A 19,867-nucleotide genomic window follows, 5' to 3' on the forward strand; every position below is an offset into this window, starting at 1 on the left:
TGAAAAAAAAATCCTTAAAGTTGTATTGAAGCAAAAAAGACCTGGGATAGTCAACACAACCCTGAGCAAAAAGAGCAACAGTTGGAGGATGACTATACCAGACCTCAAAGTATACTACAGAGCTATAATCATAAAAACAGCATGGTACTGGCACAAAAATAGACACATAGATCAACAGAACATCATTGAAGACCCAAACTGGAGTACACACAATTTCAGCCACCTGATATTTGACAAAGGTCCCAAGAACACACAGTGGAGGAAAGACAGCATCTTCAACAAATGGTGTTGGCAAAACTGATCACCTGTAGAAGAATGAAACTGGATGCTTATCTTTCACCTTGCACAAATGTCAACTCCAAATGGATCAAAGACCTCAATGTGAAACTGGAAACCCTGAAACTATTAGAGGAAAATATTCTCAGTAACTTACAAGATATAGGTTTAGAAGAGGATTTTCTAAATCAGACAGAAATTGCTCAGGAATCAAGGTCAGCAATCAACAACTGGGATCTCACTAACTAAAACTTTTTTCTGTACAAAAAAAGATACAATCAAAAACGTGAAGAGAAAATCCACAGAACAGGAAAAAATCTTCACCAGTGACACACCTGACAGAGGTTTAACATCCAGAATTATAAAGAACTCAAAAAACAAAGAATCAAGAAACCAAATAACCCAATTAAAAGATGAGCTAAAGACCTAAACAGAGAGTTCTCAAAGGATGTAATAAAGATGGCTAAGAAACATCCCCAAAGGTATTTAACATCCTTAGGATTAGGAAAATGCAAATTAAAACCACCCTAAGGTATCACCTTACCCCAATCAGACTGGCAAGAATGAAGAGAACAAATGAGAACAAATGCTGGCAAGGATGTAGAGAAAGGGGAACACTCATTCACTGCTGGTGGGATTGCAAACTCATGCAACCCCTATAGAAAACAGTGTGGAGAACTCTTAAAAAACTAAAAATGAACCTACCATATGACCCAGTTATACCACTCCTTGGCATATACCCAAAGGACTCATCCTATTGTAGAGACAGTTGTAAAACCATGTTTGTTGCTGCTCTTTTCACAATGGCTAAGAGATGGAAGCAACATAAGTGTCCCTCAACTGACGAGTGGAACAAAAATTAGGTATATTCACACAATGGAGTTCTATTCAGCAGTAAAGAAAGATGAAATAATGAAATTTGCAGGTAAATGGATGGACTAGAAACTGTTATACTAAGTGAAGTAACACAGACTCAGAAAAACAAACTACATATGTCCTCCCTCATATGTAGATCCTAGCACCAAATCCTTTTAAATTCCAGGTCCTTTTAATAAGATGATGCTGCACAGCAGTCTCTTCTGCATGAAATAACGAACATCGTCATGATTTCAGCTGTGTCTGATTGCTAAACGTGGTCACAATTGTGCTTGTTGATGGTTGTGCTCCTTCATTAAAGGGGGGCCAAGCAGGGTCATGGGACACTCACCAGAGTATCCAGTCACTCTTCCCAGCCAACTGTATGCAATTTGGCCTGAATCACACATGGTTTCCTGGATTTGGGGAGGGATAAAGTATACAATCTGGGAAAGGCTAGGAAAAGAAGGCATCACCCATGCTTCATAAAGGCTTTCCAGTGTGCATACCCTCAGGTCATTCATACACCTCAGCAACCCCTCAGTTATCCCAGTAAGTAAGCTCAGTAAATTCATTGGTTCCCCAGTAAAACTTTAATCAAACATTGACTTGACACTAGAACCTTAAAAGGGAATAAACATTGCTTAGTATCCCCAGGAAAAGAATTGTCACACCAAATGGAAAATTTATTTGTTAATGTTATTATATCTCATAATTATTTTAAAAAAATGAAAATAAGAATGTAAAAGATGTTAAAAGGATATGATAATGGAGACATTTTCCAAAATAGAAAAAATGAGAAAGCCTAAGCAAGTGATGAAGGTCTGTATAGGTTTGTTATGATATATAAAGGATGAGACAAAAAATAATACACACATAACCTTGAATTTCCTAAGGTCATAGCTTAGTCAACTAGTTTAAGGAACAAAATATATTATCTTGTAATGGTTTATCTGAGAAATTTTGATTTTTTACCCAAGCTTTATCTACATAGTACATGATAATTAAAAGTACAAGACTGGTGGAACTAACCTTATTGGATGTTTAACAACCATACTTTGAGGCTTATACTAATCTGGTCAGAGGGATTTAAAGGAGAATTTCTACCCCTTGCCCTCCAAGGGCGACTAAGTTCTGGGGACTACGGAACATCTCTCAGAACACATTGTAACTTTGGTGAGTTACCTGTCCTCTTGTTCAGAGAGGCCATGGAGACACCACAACATGGACTTGAACCAGTGTCCAGTCTACAAAGAGGAGAGTCAGCTCAGAGGAGATGTCTCATTCAGGCTTCCAAGTAAAGCCAGATGTGGTTGAGCAAGATGTTTGGCTTATCTTCATGTAGCTGGAACTTGTAAAAGAAAGGAGCCAGGGGTTCCTCCCAAGCCCATGTGACCCCCAAGGAACAAATCCTCAAATGACCTTAAGTCTAAAAATAAATTTATTTATTTGGGCCAATTGTATGGTCTTAAACACCCAAAAGGAAAGTATAACCAAAGAGTAAAGTCATTAGTATATTTCTTTAAGAGTTCAAGGGATTACGCTTATTAGATATTAGGCTTAAGTCCATATAAATTTTATTTAGACAAATTTTTCTCATTGATGATTTTGTTCCTAATAAGACAATGCGGCTCATAGGTAATATTTCAAATCGTGGTCTGCAATACTGTAGTGCCCACCTATAGCAGGGTGACAACCTGCTATTGTTCTGAAATGATGGATATATTTTTCTCCCCCTCTCTAGAAGCCTTTGAGAGGGAATTAACACTGATTCTAACCATTCCAACAGCTATCAAAATACCTGAAAGCAAATCCTTAATCCATCACTGTCAAGTCCAGCCTTGACAGACAAAAGAAAAATGAGAAGGAACCCAATAGAGGGATGCTTTTGGAAGCTTTTGTCAAGAAATTCCAATGGACTCTCATATGAACATTTCAAAATTGCCCTGTTCTGACTTTTTTCTAGTTCCCTGTCTAGAACTTATAATGCTAATTACTCTTGCCTTTACTTTTCCTTTGAAAAAAAAAGGTATGCAATTTGTGAGTCTTTTAGATAGACCCCTGAAGGGGTACCCCAATTTCCTCACCCTGTGTCCCTGTTCAGCATAGAAGAAGCCAGAGCGGACTGCGTCCTGATTCCCTATCTGCAAGTTGGGTAACCTCTTCAGAGGATGGTGTGATAAGAATAGGAGATAGCAATTGGCTTGGCAATTAAGGTAAAAAGACTCCAAAGAAAAGTAGCCAGTTTCTTGGGTAAAAGTCACAATGTCCTTGGACGTCTAAGCAACATACTCTGTTCCAAAGGCCAAAAAATGTCTAAAGCATTTGGGAGCTTTTATCTAATCCTTAAAATAATTTAGGGTTACTTCTTCAGAGGGATAAATGTTACAGTAACCAAAAGCCCCATAAAAAAAGGAGAAGAAAGTACATGAAGTTATCAGAAAAAAGTGATGAGGAGATATAGGAGGAGTTGGAGGGGAGGGAGTGGATATGGATTTGATCAAAACACCTTATATGCATGTATGAAATTCTCAATAAATTATTAAACTAATAAATAAAAATAAAGGACACTTTGATACAGCAATTTAAAATGCCAAGTAATCTAGTATCTAGAGCATCTTCTCATAGTATTACTCATAGTAGGCTCCATGAATAAATAATAGAGCTAAGTTTTTTACATATACTATACAGTTAATCCTTACTACTATTTTTATAAGGCAATGTCTACCATCACTCCTACTTTGCAGATGAGGCACTCAAGCCCAGGAGTGATTATAACAACACTAAAGTCATGCTTGTGACTGAGATTCAAATTATTTACAATAATTAAAACTGTTACTACTGTTCAATTGTAAATAATTTTAAAAAGCAACTTTCAAATATAATAGTAGTAGGTTCTTTCCTACTGCTTGTGACCTGTCTAAACACAAATACTTGGCCCCAATAACAGTACTGGGTATTGGCTCCATCTTGTGAAGCAGGCCTTATCCAATCAGAAAGTGGTTGGTTATTCCAATAACATTTGTGCCACTATTGCAACAATGGGTCTATCGTGCCCCATCAGTCATTACTGTAGCTCATGAGTTTCACAGCCCAGTAAGACTGATGATTACTTTTCTCCTCCAGGAGCATTCGTAGAACCTTTCAGCACTATGAAATCTAGCCAGTAGAAATGAAGCTTTGAGGTCCTAAAGAGACATAGTATTAAACTAACTTCTAATCATGTTTTGCTATACTTATATATTAATGCATCTCTCAGCTCATCCCAAAGAAGCTTCCTCCTACAGCAGATGGTGATTAACACGGAGGCTTACAACTAGTCGATGTGCAAAGAATAAGAGACCGTGGAATACTCAGGCCTAAATGGGCCATGTATGTCACACTCTTTCCTCCCAAGGCTCAGGGATCATTGAGGAAGAAAGGGTAGAAAGACTGTAAGAGCCAGAGGTGGTGAATAAATACAAGGAAAACCTGTTTTCCAGACACAACAGGGCAGTTGAACATATGAAGCCACAGTGCTTGTAACAGTTTGTGCAAGACCTGTACAAGTCCAAACCTGATAGAATTCCAGCATGCAGAGGGTAAGTGGGCAGAAAGCCTCAACCCTAGCTGAGGAACTGATGTCAATTGATAGCTACTGGGAGAAGGAGAATCAGTTTCCTTTAATGGCACTAGAGTGTGTGTAGATTTGGGGGAACACAAATTAGATTCCATAGGACTGAAAAAAAAATAATAGAGGACACAAAGTAAGGAGAGAGTAGAAAAGTGGAGGGTTCATCTGAGAGGAGATGGGGAGGGGTCTGAATATGATCAAAATACACTGCATGATATTCTCAAACAATCAATAAAGTATTTTTTAAAGTAACTCTCCAGCACATGCCCTGAAGGAAAGATCTGCAGATTACCTTTGTGGAATCTTCCACTATTTCTCCCACTGAGAGATTTCCAAATATGTATATGATCATCCTTTACGGAGAATATTCCTGAATATCTATTAGGAAGTGAAAAAGAATAAAAACCAAGAATTCCATTTCAAACAGAAGTCCCTAAAGTTTTTATCCTTTTTTTTTTTTTTTTTTTTTTAAATTGGAAAGTTAGAGATTCAAGTGAGGCCTCGGGAGATGATTCAGCAGCTAAGGGCGCCTACTGCTCATGCAGAGACCCAGGTTAGGTTCCTCACATCCACATGGCAGCTAACAAATATCTGCAACTCTAGCTCTAGGAACTCTGATGCCCTCTTCTGGCCTCCATGGGCATGGCATACTGCACTTACAAGCAGGCAAAACACTGATGCACATATAATAAAATAATTTATTTTTTGGAAAAGAAAGATTCAGGTAAACAGTCACCATAAAGCATAACCCCTAAGGGCACTCTAAGTAAGAAATTGAAAATGATTATATTAAGATTTAAAAGCAGGGATTTAAAAGCATTGGAATTAAGAAACATTTAACTTTACTGTATCTGCCCTTTCTGCTTTCAGAGAACGGATTTACTTTTTCTGGTTTTATACATAAAAGTCAAGCACACCTTCACTGAGCAGTAGCACATAGATGTAGTTCCAGATAAAATGAAACTTACAATTCAACATGAATAATTTCTTCCTTAACCATAATAAATTTATTGAAAATACATCTATAAGGACAAAAGGGACTTTTATGGGCCTGTCAGGACTGTTCTGCTCTTGTTAAGTGCATATTCTCCACCTTAAATGCAATTCTGTTTATGCAAATCTTGAAAAGTAACTGTCATCATTTGAAATGGAAAAGATGATGAAATATGAAATGTGAAATTGGAAGCCTCAATTTATCTTTTGTTAGCTATTTTTTATAACACCTTCACACCTTAGGCTTTGCAGAAGTGCACTCTATATAGCTTCCTTATTTTCTTCAAAGTTGTACATAAGTGATTGTTCCCTGCCTGTCTATTTGAGGAAATTTGAATAATTCACCTTGACCTATAATCTACTGTCCATGTAATAATAAAAATTATCAGTAGCCCAATGCAATGGTACATGCTTTTAATCTCAGCACTGGGGAGGCAGAAGTAGACAAATCCCTGTGAGGCTAAGGCCAGCATGATCTACCTGTAAGTCCCAGGCCTGCTGGGGCTACAGGGAGACCTTGTCTCAAAGGAAATTATTAAATTTGTCTTCTAGGAGCCAGACACGGTGGTGCACACCTTTAAACTCAATACTCCGGAGGGAAAGGCAGGTGGACCTATGTAAGGTAGAGACTAACCTGTTCTACACAGTGAATAACCAACCTAGCCAAGACTATAATGTGAAACCCTGTCTCAAAAATAAATAATTAAATAAAAGTAAATTGTCTGGGGATCAAGAAATGACTCTGTGGAGCTGTGCATGGTAACATACACTTTTATCCAGCACTCAGGAGGAAGATCACTCACTGTAAGATGGAGGCCAGTCTGGACTACATAGTGAGTTCCAGGCCAGCTGGGGCTACAGGGAGACCCTCTCAAAAGGATTAAACCAGAAAGAAAAAGAAATGGCTCTGTGGTTAAATACACTTGCTCTTCAGTCAGAGAACTGGAATGGAGATTCCAGCACACATGCCTGGTTCACAAATGCCTGTAACTCCAGCTCCAAGGGGTCTGAGACTCTCTTCTTGTCTTTAGGCATCCCTCCCCCACATACTTGCATACACTCATATGGACATACACACATAAACACATACACACATTTAAATAAAACAAAGTAAATATTTAAGAAATTATCTTCTCATTAAAAATGATTATAAATTATAATCTGTAATTAAAACTCTCCCAACGAGTAAATATGTCCCCTCTATTTTCCTTACCTCACTAGAGTTTGGCTAATAAACAGAATTTCAGGTAATATACTATAAAACTTACTGATTTACAATACATTTTTCAGTAAAGAGCATAAAGTAGGCTCAGGAGATGACCCAGTGGGTAAAAGACTTGCTGCTAAGCATGAGAACCTGAGCTCACCTCCCCAGAACCCACATCACCCCCTCTCTGGGTGTGGTGGTACTTGTCTGTAACCAAAGCAATGGGAAGGATGGAGACAGGTACATCCTAGGGCTTTATGGCCAGCCAGTATAGCCAAAACAAGCTCAGCAAGAGACTGTCTCTATAAATAAGTAAATAAATAATAAATAAATAAATAAATAAAAATAAATAATAAGGTAGGTAATGACAGAGGAAGACACTTGACTCCAACCTCTGTTCTGCATGTGAGCATACATAGGAGAGCATATCACACACACACACATACACACACACACACACATACACACATACACACACACAGAAACACACTCACACACATGCATACATCACAGACAAAAATAAAATGAAACAAATAAGAAGCATGTGAAAATATGAAAAGATATTTTGGGGCTGGAGAGATGGCTCAGCAGTTAAAAGCATTGACTGCTCTTGCAGAGGATCCGGGTCTGATTCCCAGCATTCACAGAGTGGCTAACAATCATCTGTAATACCAGTTCCATGGAAATCCAGTGCTCTCTTCTTACCTTTGCAGGTATTGCATGATACAGGTACACTTAAATACATGCAGAAAATACACTAATACATATAAATTAAAACAATGAACGAAATATTTAAAAAGGTATGTCTACATTGTCAGAAAGTATAACCCATACTCAAAGCAACAGAGTATTCAAGATACAAAAGTTGTAGAAAGCAAGTGAAAAATACTCTTAGACTTAATTGTACATAAAATATTTCTTTAATTATATATTATCAACTAAGATTGATTTGCTTTCAGAGTAGAAATGGGTAAAGAAAAACTTTCACTTGCAAAACTTGGAAGAAGAAACACAAAAACCCCATCCATAAGATAGTAAGAATAAAGAATAAATTATAGAGAAACAATAAAGACAAAACAGAGAACACCAGTGACACTAAAGTTAGTTTCTTAAAAGATAACAAACCTGACAAAACATTAACTATACTGATCACATTAAAAGAGGGAAGATGACTCTAGTTAAAAACCAGGAACCTAAGAAATGACACCACTACTGACTTTGCAGAAATGGAAAGGCTCACCAAGAAGCACCATGTCAGCAACCTATGTGAAATGGATTAATTCTTAGACACAAACTTCCAAAACTGACTCAAGAAGAGAAAATGTTATCAGACAAGTAAAGGAAATGAATAAGGAATCAACATTTTCCATAAAGAGGAATGAGCATCAGAAGGTTTTATTGTTGAATTCTTAATGCATTCATTTCCAAGAAACAGAAAAAAATTTCCAAAGTTACCGTGTATGGCAACACTACATTGATACCATAATGAAATTACAAAAAAGGAGAATCTAGACTAATATCCCCTAAAAGCATGGATACAATAGCCTCAGCCACATGCTAGCAAAGGAAAAGCACCTCTGTATTAAACAGATTGTCCTCAAAGACTCTGAAGTTATCCCAGGGATGCAAGGTTGGTGCAACATACAGAATTAAATGAAGCTTTTTCTGTCAACAGGTGGAAGATGAAAAACTATCATATTTTTATATAACAAATTACCAACTAATGTCTAGCCATAAATAAGCTTCCATGATGAAAACTACCAGAGGGCTACCAAGACGGTCAGTGGGTAAAGGTGTTTGCCACCAAGCTTGATAGCCTGAGTTTGATTTCCAGGACTCATGTGGCGGAAGGAGAGAGCTGATTCCCAAAGTTGTCCTCTGACCTCTATAGGGGCGCTGTGGCAGCACATGCCCACACACATTCACACACACACACACACACACACACACACACACACACACGCATAAATAAATGTAATTTTTATCTTAAAATATTTATTTAATTTTTTAACTTAAAAACTACCAGAAAACTAGGAATGATGACAGACAACACAAAGCAAACCTGTGACTTCTCCATATCAGCAAATAAGAAGTGCTTACATAAAAGTGTATAAAAGAGCTACATTATTCATATATTCTGGTAGCAGTCACTCTAGAAATGGCTACTTATAAAAGTAAATATGCTTTGATCATATGACTCAGCAAATGCATTCCAGAGAAATGAAGACTATGTTCACACAAAAAAATCTATATACAATTATTCATTATATCTTTATACATAATAACAAAAAACTTGGGAACAACCTCAGTTATCCTTCAACTGGAGAAAAGTTAAGCAAACTGGTATCTCCATACAATGTACCATTTCAGCAATAAAAGCACAAAACAATGTATCTTACTTAGAAGCTAGATATAATTTGAGATCTATAGCATGTGTACTTTTCAACCCAGTTATTTCCTTATGAAAATTAGCATGCTATTAATATTAATATACTTATCCAGGCTAGCCAATATGTGAATATGACTAAATAAGTCTCACATCGAATTCTGCACAGGCTGCTCTTGTAGAGGACTCAGGTTCAATTCCTGTGGGAAGCTACCAGCGTGGCAGCTAACAGTTGTCCTTAACTCCAGTTCCAGGGGATCCAGTGCCCTATTCTGGTTCTGCAGGCATTTCACAATATGGGTGCACTTACATATTTGCAGAAAACTCACTCATATACATAAAATATAATTAATAAATACAATATTTTTAAAACAAAAAAATCCATGTATATTTTTTCCAAATATTTTTCCATTTAACCTGTTATGTAACTATTATCATAATATATTGTTCTGAAATGCCCTTTTTATTGTATCACAAGCCTATTCAATATTGTACAATATTCTTGCACAATATTCTTGTGTATTTTCATGACTTTGTGACCATGATATGTAACCATAACCAGTAATATGCTTGATGTTGTTGAACTTTTTCATTGTATAAATCTCTCTAGCATTAACAGCATCAGTATAATCATATTCACCTTTAACTAACATGAAGACTTAGATATCATGTATTAAAAAATTCATCCAGATACACAGCTCATGGTGCTCTCAAAAATAGTACAGGACCCTGAATGTCAAATAATTTTTTTAAAAAATAGTACAGGACCCTGAATGTTAATCCAGGTGGCACAGTTAACATCACAAAGCTAAAAATTATTTGCTCTTCAACTGGACGCATACTTCCAATTCCCTAGTTCATAAAATGCTTCTCATAGATATGATAATGGTACAATTAAGGATTCTTTGAGGTCACATATGGTGAAACATGCTTGCAAACTCAACACATAGAGGCTGAGGCAGCAGGAGTTCAAGTTCTGAAATACGCTGAGTCACATAACGAGACCTTGCTACAAACTAAACAAACCAAAGAAACCAAAGCAAAGCTAACTACACCAAACCAAACCAAACCAAACCAAATTGACAGACAACTCACTGGTGCTTTCGCTCTAATCTGCTTAACTGTCAGAAAAACTCCTTTCTTCTTCCCAGAGGACAATGAAGGAGGGACATGCAATTGGAAGAAAGTGGGACAGGGAAGGGGAAAGTTCCAATGTCCAGTTAAAGAGTAACAAATGGAAAAGTTTCCACAATAAAATCAGAAAGGGAACAAGAATACCAATGTAAAAAGAAATTTAGTAGTTCTTACAGTGTTATTACAGCCCACAGAGATACAAGATAAAAAAAATTAGTGGGTCTCCTTGTAGCCTCAGCTGTCCTGGAACTCACTATGTAGCCCGGGCTGCCCCTGACCCCACAACGACCCGCCTGCCTCTGCCTCCCACGTACTGGGACTCTGTCTCAAAAAGACCAAAAAAAAAAAAAAAAAGGGGGTTAAAAAATGGGGGGGGGAAAAGGCCTGGGGGCGGGGGGGGGGGGAAGTTAGGGGGGGTGGAGAAAGCCCAAACTGCCGGGTTGTTTTCACCAAGAGAAAAAAAAAAAAAAAAAGGGGGTTAAAAAATGGGGGGGGGAAAAGGCCTGGGGGCGGGGGGGGGGGGAAGTTAGGGGGGGTGGAGAAAGCCCAAACTGCCGGGTTGTTTTCACCAAGAGAAAAAAAAAAAAAAAAAGGGGGTTAAAAAATGGGGGGGGGAAAAGGCCTGGGGGCGGGGGGGGGGGGAAGTTAGGGGGGGTGGAGAAAGCCCAAACTGCCGGGTTGTTTTCACCAAGAGAAAAAAAAAAAAAAAAAAAAATGGTGGTTAAGAAATGTGTGGAGGAAAAGGCCTGGGAGCTGGGGGAGTAGGAAGTTAGGGAGGCTGATGAAGTCCTCAACTGCAGTGTTGTTCTCACACAGAGAAAGAAGAACAAGAAAGAAGAAAGGAAAGGAAGGTGCAGTAGTACATCCAGTGTTTATGTGAGCGAAGCTTCAAGAGGTCTCCAACTCACAGTCTTGCCTCTAAGGAGTACTAGGCTTCCCCAAATGAACCTATCTTTACATTCCTGACACAATTGTCACTGCCTGTCTGGGAACATCTACGGAAGAGGTATGATGAGTCTCACAGCACCATGGCTCCAGGACATGATCAATGATACTTCATGCATTTAGAGATCTGGAATGGTCATTTTCAGGGGGTCACACTGGATATCCAAATATAGAGTAACTCCCAGAACAGAACCAGTGTTCTTTAAAATTGTGATAACAGTTGTATACTCTGCTCATCTCTGAGAATGGAAACATTTGGAAACTACCAAGAATGAGAATTACCCAAACAAGCATCCATTTTCTTCTTGAAAACTTACTCTAGGAGTTTCTGAGCATCATGGTACCCAATTGGATGAACAGGAATACTTGGAAGACCAACAGCCTCTGTAAATTCATGCCTATAAACATATTCTGGGAAAAACAAAAGAGCATATTTATATTTTAAAATTGTCTGATTATGAAAAAACATTCTAGCTCATTATATTTTATTTTCCCAATTTTAGACATATAACCAACAAAAATTAGAAGAAGTTGCATTTTTAAAACATGGGGTTATAAGGTAGATAAATAACATTCAGACAGATTCATGTTAAAGGTACTCTTTAATATTTTAGGGGGTTTTCATTCTTTTAAAATTTCTTTCATGTATACAGTACATCTTGGTCATATTCACCTCAATTTTCTCCCTTCACATACCCCAGGCCCTCTCCAAAACTTCTCCCTTCTTATTTAATGTCTTCTTTATAAAAATATATAGCCTAGTGAGTCCAAATAGTGCTTCCCATATGCTGATGGAGGTGGAGTGGGGTCATACAGTGGGTCATGAACAAGCTACCAATAGCTACTGCCTCCAAAGGAAATTTACTCTCCCTTAATATAATATATAATATACAATGATTGAAAATCTAAATAAGCTGATTAGACTCCAGTGGATGAACTTGTACTGAAGTTCATCTGGGTAAACAAACTTAAGTCAATAAGCCTTAACATGTATGACAGAATGCATGAAATCTGTTGGGGAATAGCTATAGGGGTGGTACAGATGGGGAAGAGGGCATAAAAATAATTAATATATTTTGTATAAAGTGCACAAAGAGTCAATAAAAAATATAAATTGAAAAAAATGTAAACAGTATATGGCAATGTTCTGTGTTCTAAGAAAGGCTTACAAACCCTCCAATACATAAGCTTTAGAGGACTGCATAATTTGATTTAAAAAATGAAAAATAAGTATGTAAATGTCCTATGTACTTTGACAAACCTCTCTATCTGAGTTATAAAAACTTACTTGGTTCCAAACCACACAACCAAATGAACACAATTTTTGTAGGCAACATCAGATAGTTGAGTACATCCAAGACCATTCAGCTTCTTCTATTAATGAGTCACCAGGGATCACTTCAGCAAAACACAGGAATGAGGCCTCTGAAGACAGGCTGTGGGACTTTGAATCCCAGCACTCTGCTTAGCAGTCTGGTGATCTTGGGCAGGCTACTTCTAGTCTCACTTTCCTGCCAGGCTAAATAGAGATCCTAAGGCTAGCTTGCAAGGCTGCTGATACAGAGGCTGACATTTAGGGTACACTTCTTTATGGTCATTACTATTATCTTTGCAAAGCAGCAAAGAAATACGCCTCTACAGGCTCTGCATCCTAAATGCTCTGTGTAATGACTTTGTAAGATGTTTTGCTCTCCTATTCATTATGAACTAGAAATTTCAAAAGTTATATTCATGAAAAATACAGATTTCTAATGAATTTCCTTTCAGAACAAAACCCTGTCTGCCCGGAACTCATGGGCAGCAAACTCTGACTTGGGCAGAATGAGTCCATTCACATTCCTTAGCTGCCTGCTCTCACTGTCTGTACTCACACAGGCTGCTGCAGAAATATTTAAATATGTGTTTGTCATTCAATCTCAACCCCATAAGTAAGCATCATGCGTTATGTGCTACATGGATCTCATTAGATTTAATATCTGGAAAAAGTCTAATTCTGAACCCATCAGGCCCAAGTTTTCCAAATATGGACTAAGAGATATGAACCAATAATTTTAAGGATTTGAAACTATTTTATTCCTATGACGCAAAGAGAATAAGTAAAAAATACATTCTTAGTAATTTTGTCAAAGGAAATCTTTTATAAAAATCACTTAAGCCGGGTGTGGTGTTGCATGCCTTTAATCCCAGCACTCAGGAGTCAGAGGAAGGGATCCCTGTGAGGTGGAAGCCAGCATGGTCTACACAGCAAGTTCCAGACCAGCTTGGGCTACAGGGGGACCCTGTCTCAAAAAGACCAAATAAAATTAAATAAAAATCACTCAAAATGATCAGCTTCTTATGGTGGATGTGATCTGATCACTCACCATTTGCTGGGTAACCTGGTGTGAGAGGGTCTCCTGCACCATTAAGATTTAAGACATTTCCACGCTGGACGCCACCTTCGGGAAGATTCCAACCATCTGGATAGGGCTTCACTCCAGAAACAAAGTAGTCAGCAGGGTCTGAGTACAGAATGATTCCTTTCGCACCTGCCAGCTGAGCATTTTTAACCTAGAAAACAGGGTATGTTTCCTTTCTTAGTTTATTTTAGGTACATTAAATGAGTACTTAAATTTTATCTTTACCTGGAAGATTTATGGCAAAGACATATTGCAAAGAAATGAATTTTCCTTCCCCTAGTTCAAGTTCCTTTGGGGAGGTGTTTTGACTTTGCTTTAGGTTTTTTTGGTGTGTTTGTTTTGTTTTTTTCTTCTTTGCTGGACTGGGGATTGAAATTAGTTTTTAACACATGCCCTACCGGTAAATGAATCATTACTAGGCCATATCTCTAGCCCATTTTTACTTTTTATTTTTTATTTTATTATTTTTTTCCTTTTTTTGAGACAGGGTCTCCTTGTAGCCCCAGCTGTCCTGGAACTCACTATGTAGACCAGGCTGGCCTCGAACTCACAGATATCCACCTGCCTCTGCCTCCCAAGTGCTGGGATTAAAGGCGTGCGCCATCACACCCAGCTTTGCATTTTATTTATAAGATTAAGTCTCACTGAGTTGCCAAGTCTGGCTCTGAATCCATTTTGTAGCTCAGGCACTCCTTGAACTTGTGATCCTCCTGCCTCAGCCTCTCAAGAAGCTAGGATTACAGGTCTGGCTTTCCTAATTCAAGATCTAAAAGTACATCTGCAGAGAAACAGATCTGGAATATTCCCACTCTAGCAGGAGCAAGTACTTCCTATTTCCTCTGGTTGACTAGGAAAAACTAAAAGCAAGTGTAATCTCCAGGGAAATTTCCTATTTATTCTATGTCTAAAAGGTATTCTATGCATTTTGGTCTATTTCATTATCCATAATAACAGTCCACATGAAAATTCAACTTAGTAAATCTTTGAAGATAGTATATAAACAAAGGTCTTAGAAATTAGCAACAGTCTCAATGTGAGATTCTCTATGCTTCTTTGTAGGTCAGAGATGACTTGAAGGTACAGAAAAATCTGCTCTGTTCTCCCTGACCAATAGTGGCAGAATTTCAACAATACAATTTAAAGCCACTTTTTAAAAGTTAGTATGCCTCCCTACAAGGTGTGTATTTATAGAATAAAGAGGATCATGGTATCAGAAAGTTTTAAGGAGATGGTTCTACATCTGAGGGATATTGCATTACTACAATTTAGATTAGGGCAAAAGAAAAGAGATGAACTTTACATTTTTATTACAATGGGATTCCTTATAACAAATTCACATAAGCATATCATGTATTCTGGTCAAATTCATTCCCCATTACCCTTGCCTGTCTCCCATAGCCTGTCCTGCTGGTCCCCTTCCTCCTACCAAACAGCCCCCTTCTAATATCAGATGTGTTTGGGGAGTTTTATTTTTTGAATCTAGATTCCACATATGAAAAAAAAATACAATATTTATCTTTTGGGGTCTGTCTTATTTCAGTTAACAAGATGATCTCCAGTCCGTCCATTCTCCTGCAAATTACATCGTGTCTTTACCTTATTTCCTCTGAACACTTTTCCATATCTGGCAATCACAATCTTCCCAGAGCAATTGATCTTCATGTCCCGTTCCAGTTTAAAGAAGTCTTGAGTTCGTGCATAGTTAACATACACTAGCTCCCCCTGTTAAGGTCAAGAATGATTTAGTATAAAATATAACATGCAGAGGTTTATCTGCGTGTTTATGTCACTGAAAGAGGTAAAAAGCAAGAACACACAAAAAGGTCAGAAACAAATGAATCTCAAATGAAAGATGCAAAACAGAGTTTAATTTAAACTGCAAATTTAATTAGATAGGTTAGAGGCATATCAATTAAATAATAAATTTGTTTCAACTACTTTTTGTTACAAAGATATAGAAGCACTTCCCCGAATGATTGCTGCATGGAATCTGAAATGGTCCAGAAAACAGCTGTTAAGCCCTTGATAGACGCTTTCTTCTTTACAGAATACACTCTCAGATAGGACATAGTAGGTCTTCATAAGCATCAGTGACCAAAAATACCCTGCCCGTAAGGACGGATTTTATTATTTGCATAACCACATGTAAACAGCACATAATCTCTATGTCTTGATATTCTCATTGCAAAGTGACTGATGGATAGGATCAGTGATGTTCCAGGATGTTTTTCCCTCTATTCTAGTTCTTAAACAAATTTTGAGAAGTAATGTGCCCATTCATTTATTTTACACAGACATCTATAAATTTTTATCATACCAAGTATCTGCAAAGAATAAAATTTCTAACATATTATGAATACCAACGTTTTAGAATAAAATTATGGAAATTTTTATTTATTGATTTATTATTATTATTTTGATATTTTTAAGACAGGGTCTCCCTGTAGCCCCAGTTGTCCTGGTACTCACTATGTAGACCAGGTTGGCCTTGAATTCTACTTTCAAGATCCTTTCTATAGTTCAGAGCTCTTTATTTATATCTAAAGGAACTTAAATATCTATACTATTTACATTTAGATTAAGATCATACATTTAAAAATAAATGAACAGAGACTTGGAATGCAGCTTAGTGGTACAGTGGTCACTTAGTGTGAAGCACACACTAGTCGCAATCCATAACAACACAAAAAATTAAATATGAAAAATAAATAAGCAGAACAAATAAGCAGAATAATCACATTCTGTTCTACTGTTACAATTTTGTCATTTCTTTTCTACGTGAGCATTAACATGAAAATATTTGTAATGGACACTAAGATGCACTGCCTGGATTACCCTTAAGTGAAAAGTCTCTGGTTTCAGGTACAAGAGAGACCTTTTGTCAGTAGCCCTCAGGACTGTCCTGGAGTTAGCATTGTCATGTGACCATTCCCTTCTGCCTAATCCAGCATAAGTCTCAGATGAGAGATTCAAAGTTCATTGAATTTGAGAAAGTAATTATATGAGTCAGAGATATATGAATTACATATGTGTATATGCATGTGTTTGTTTGTGGTGAGTGTGTGTGTGTGTGTGTGTGTGTGTGTGTGTGAATTTTCATGTAGAGGTCAAAGAAGGACAACCTCTGATGTTGTACCTCACGCACTGTCCACCTTGCTTTTTTCAACAGTGTTTCCCATTGCCTTGGGGCTCACCAATACTGGCTGGCAAGGGAGCCCCAGCAATCTGCCTGTCTAGCACTTGAATTCCAAATGTACCATCATAACCAAATTTCTTTTTATAAACATGACTTTGGGGGATCAAACTCAGGTTTTTGTATTTGGAAGCATAAACTGTAATGACTAAGCCATCTCCCTGGCCAAATAAATTTGTGAAAATGACCGTATTATCATATACAATTTCAATATATATTCTAATACCATTCTTTATAGAACTGGAAAAAGCAATCCTAGGTCATATGCAAGAAAAAAAAAAAAAGACCCTGATAGCCAAAGCAATCCTAAACCACCTGATCTCAAATTATACTAGAGAGACACAGTAGCAAAGGCAGCATGAAATCAGCTCAAAAATAAACATGTAAATAATAGAACAGAATCCTTACCACAAACAGATCAATTCACAATGGATCACAGACTTTACTGTAAGACCTGAAACTACAAAACTGCTCCATTCTTCAAGATATATGCAGAGTAACAAACTTTCTAAAATGATCTGCAATACCACAAGAAATAACCCCAAGGATAAACAAATGAGAGTTCGTAAAATTAAGAAGCTTCTGCATAATAAAGGAAAAATTTTGCAGAATGAACACAAGGCCTACAGAAAGGAAGAGTCTTCTGAAGTATATTCCCAATAGGGTATTACTATCTAGAATCTAAAAAGCATTTCAAAAATTAAATACAAAAAGGAAAATCATACAATCAATAAATAAGATAAAGGTGCGTAAAGAGTTCAAACTGGAAGAAATTCCTAAGCCAGGAATAGTTAAGAAGGTGTTCAACATCTTTGACCATCAGAGAAATGCAAATTCAACTGCACCGCAATTCCATTTCACCCTAGACAAGATAGCTATTGTGCAGAAAAGAATGACAACAGGGTCAACGAGATGACTCAGCAGTAGAAACTTGATGCCAAGCCTGAGGACATTAGTTGGATTCTTAGGATCCACATGAAGGAAATAGAGAACCAACAAATGACTCTCTTAAGCTGTCCTCTGACCTTCACACATGAACCACAGCATGTGTATGTCCCACTTCCCATGCACATAAAATAAATAAATGCATACGCAATTTAAAATTGAAATGACAACAAATGCCGATGAGGGTGTGAGAGAATAGAAACTCATACACTGCTGGTGAGAAAGCAAACTGTTAGGGACACCACAGAAGTCAATGTGAAGGGGCCTCTTAGAATTACGGGTTGTCCCAACTTCACCACTCCTGCATATAACTGAGGATTTTAAGTCAGTGTACCACAGAAAGACTCACATATCCATGTTTATGGCTAGATTATCTACAATATTCAAGATGTGGAGCTAGCCTAAATGTTCATCAATATGAATGGATAAAGAGTACATGTGTCTTCTTAGACATGAAATCTAGATTTAAATACAAATACGAGTGTGGAACTAGAAAGAAAAATGACAGGAGAGGAAGAGGAAGAGGTCTAAAGGGAGAGGATGATGGAATGTATGTGTTGTGAAAGTAGCGGGATGGCTATTCGAATAGATGAAGGTGATCATTAAGAAGAAGGGAGGGTTAGTGGGGAAGGCAGTCAGGGAAGGTGACTAAGAATAAATAGTGATGTACTAAATATTTTTAGAATTTTGATTTATATAATATATTTAAGGAAATTTGACAAAGATTAATAAAAGTACATTATTTAATTTTGGTCAGCATACAAAGAAATGGGTTTCCGTGTGATATGTTCATATATACATGTGACAGACTTTATGTTAAGAAGATTCTTCAGGAGTAAGTTATAAGTTTTACCTGTGAAGTGAACTTAGTAACACTATGACAAATTTTCATGAATAATATCTATATATAAATTTTAACTGCAAGTCCATCTCTTGATGTAATGAGTGGGGTCATAAAGCATTATATTTTAAAGTTATGAGTAAATTGATACAGTGAGATAAAGATAAACAACAGTTTTGTTCACATTTTTAAAAATGTACCAGCAAATTCTTACTTGGGAAAATCTCACAATTTGAGGGAACTCTCATCTTCAAATATTACTAAATGGTGACTAGCTTTTTATAAATTATCAGTCCTCAGAAAACAAATTATTCTGGAGAAGGGATAGAGAAGTCATCGGTATAAAACTTCAAAACTGAAAGTAGCCAATACATCTGTGCTCTCAGCACCACCCAAAGCAAGTTGTGCTCTGTTAGAAAATCACTTTGTTTTGAGACAATGACCTTCTTGTAGGATTTACACTGTACCGTTGTTCTGTGACTAGGAATGAATACAATCTTGCACTTAGCCTCGAATTTTCTCTAATTCCTTCTACCTTCTATTTCCTTGCCCTTGTAGGAAAGAAAATGAGGTGGGAAGGCAGTGGCTCTCAGAGATCAGTCCTGGAACCTTGGGAAGTGGAATCACCTAGGGCCTTATTTGAACACCGCAAACACTGGGGGTCCTCCTCAGCTGAAACTTGTGAAGTGGAATCACCTAGGGCCTTATTAGAACACCGCAAACACTGGGGGTCCTCCTCAGCTGAAACTTGTGAAGTGGAATCACCTAGGGCCTTATTAGAACACCGCAAACACTGGGGGTCCTCCTCAGCTGAAACTTGTGAAGTGGAATCACCTAGGGCCTTATTAGAACACCGCAAACACTGGGGGTCCTCCTCAGCTGAAACTTGTGAAGTGGAAACCAGAACCTGTGTTTTGTAAACCCTCCAGTTATGAGATGAATTAAACTTTGAAAAATAAAAGACTAGATCATGTTTTATGAACACTGTGCAATGGCAAATTTCAAATAACCTAAAGCAGGGCCCAGTGTTACACATTCCATAGGATCCAGGCATAGATTTAAAGATTAGTGGTAGAGAAA

General features: G+C 37.4%; 1 protein-coding gene across 1 annotated transcript in view; it reads right to left on the reverse strand.

Moving 5' to 3' along the window:
* The window catches only part of LOC103750517 (glutamate carboxypeptidase 2), a 60,182-nt gene that overhangs the window by 30,789 nt on the left and 9,526 nt on the right, over nucleotides 1-19,867 (reverse strand). Inside the window, exons 5-7 of the mRNA XM_008853619.3 lie at nucleotides 15,405-15,530; nucleotides 13,773-13,959; nucleotides 11,727-11,820 (exon numbers count right to left, since the gene is read on the reverse strand). Of these exons, the coding sequence (XP_008851841.1) occupies nucleotides 11,727-11,820; nucleotides 13,773-13,959; nucleotides 15,405-15,530 (407 nt within the window). The remainder of the gene's footprint in view (nucleotides 1-11,726; nucleotides 11,821-13,772; nucleotides 13,960-15,404; nucleotides 15,531-19,867) is intronic.

Source organism: Nannospalax galili, unplaced genomic scaffold (genome assembly GCF_000622305.1).
Source record: "Nannospalax galili isolate Female #2095 unplaced genomic scaffold, S.galili_v1.0 scaffold347, whole genome shotgun sequence".
Classification (NCBI taxonomy): Eukaryota; Metazoa; Chordata; class Mammalia; order Rodentia; family Spalacidae; genus Nannospalax; species Nannospalax galili.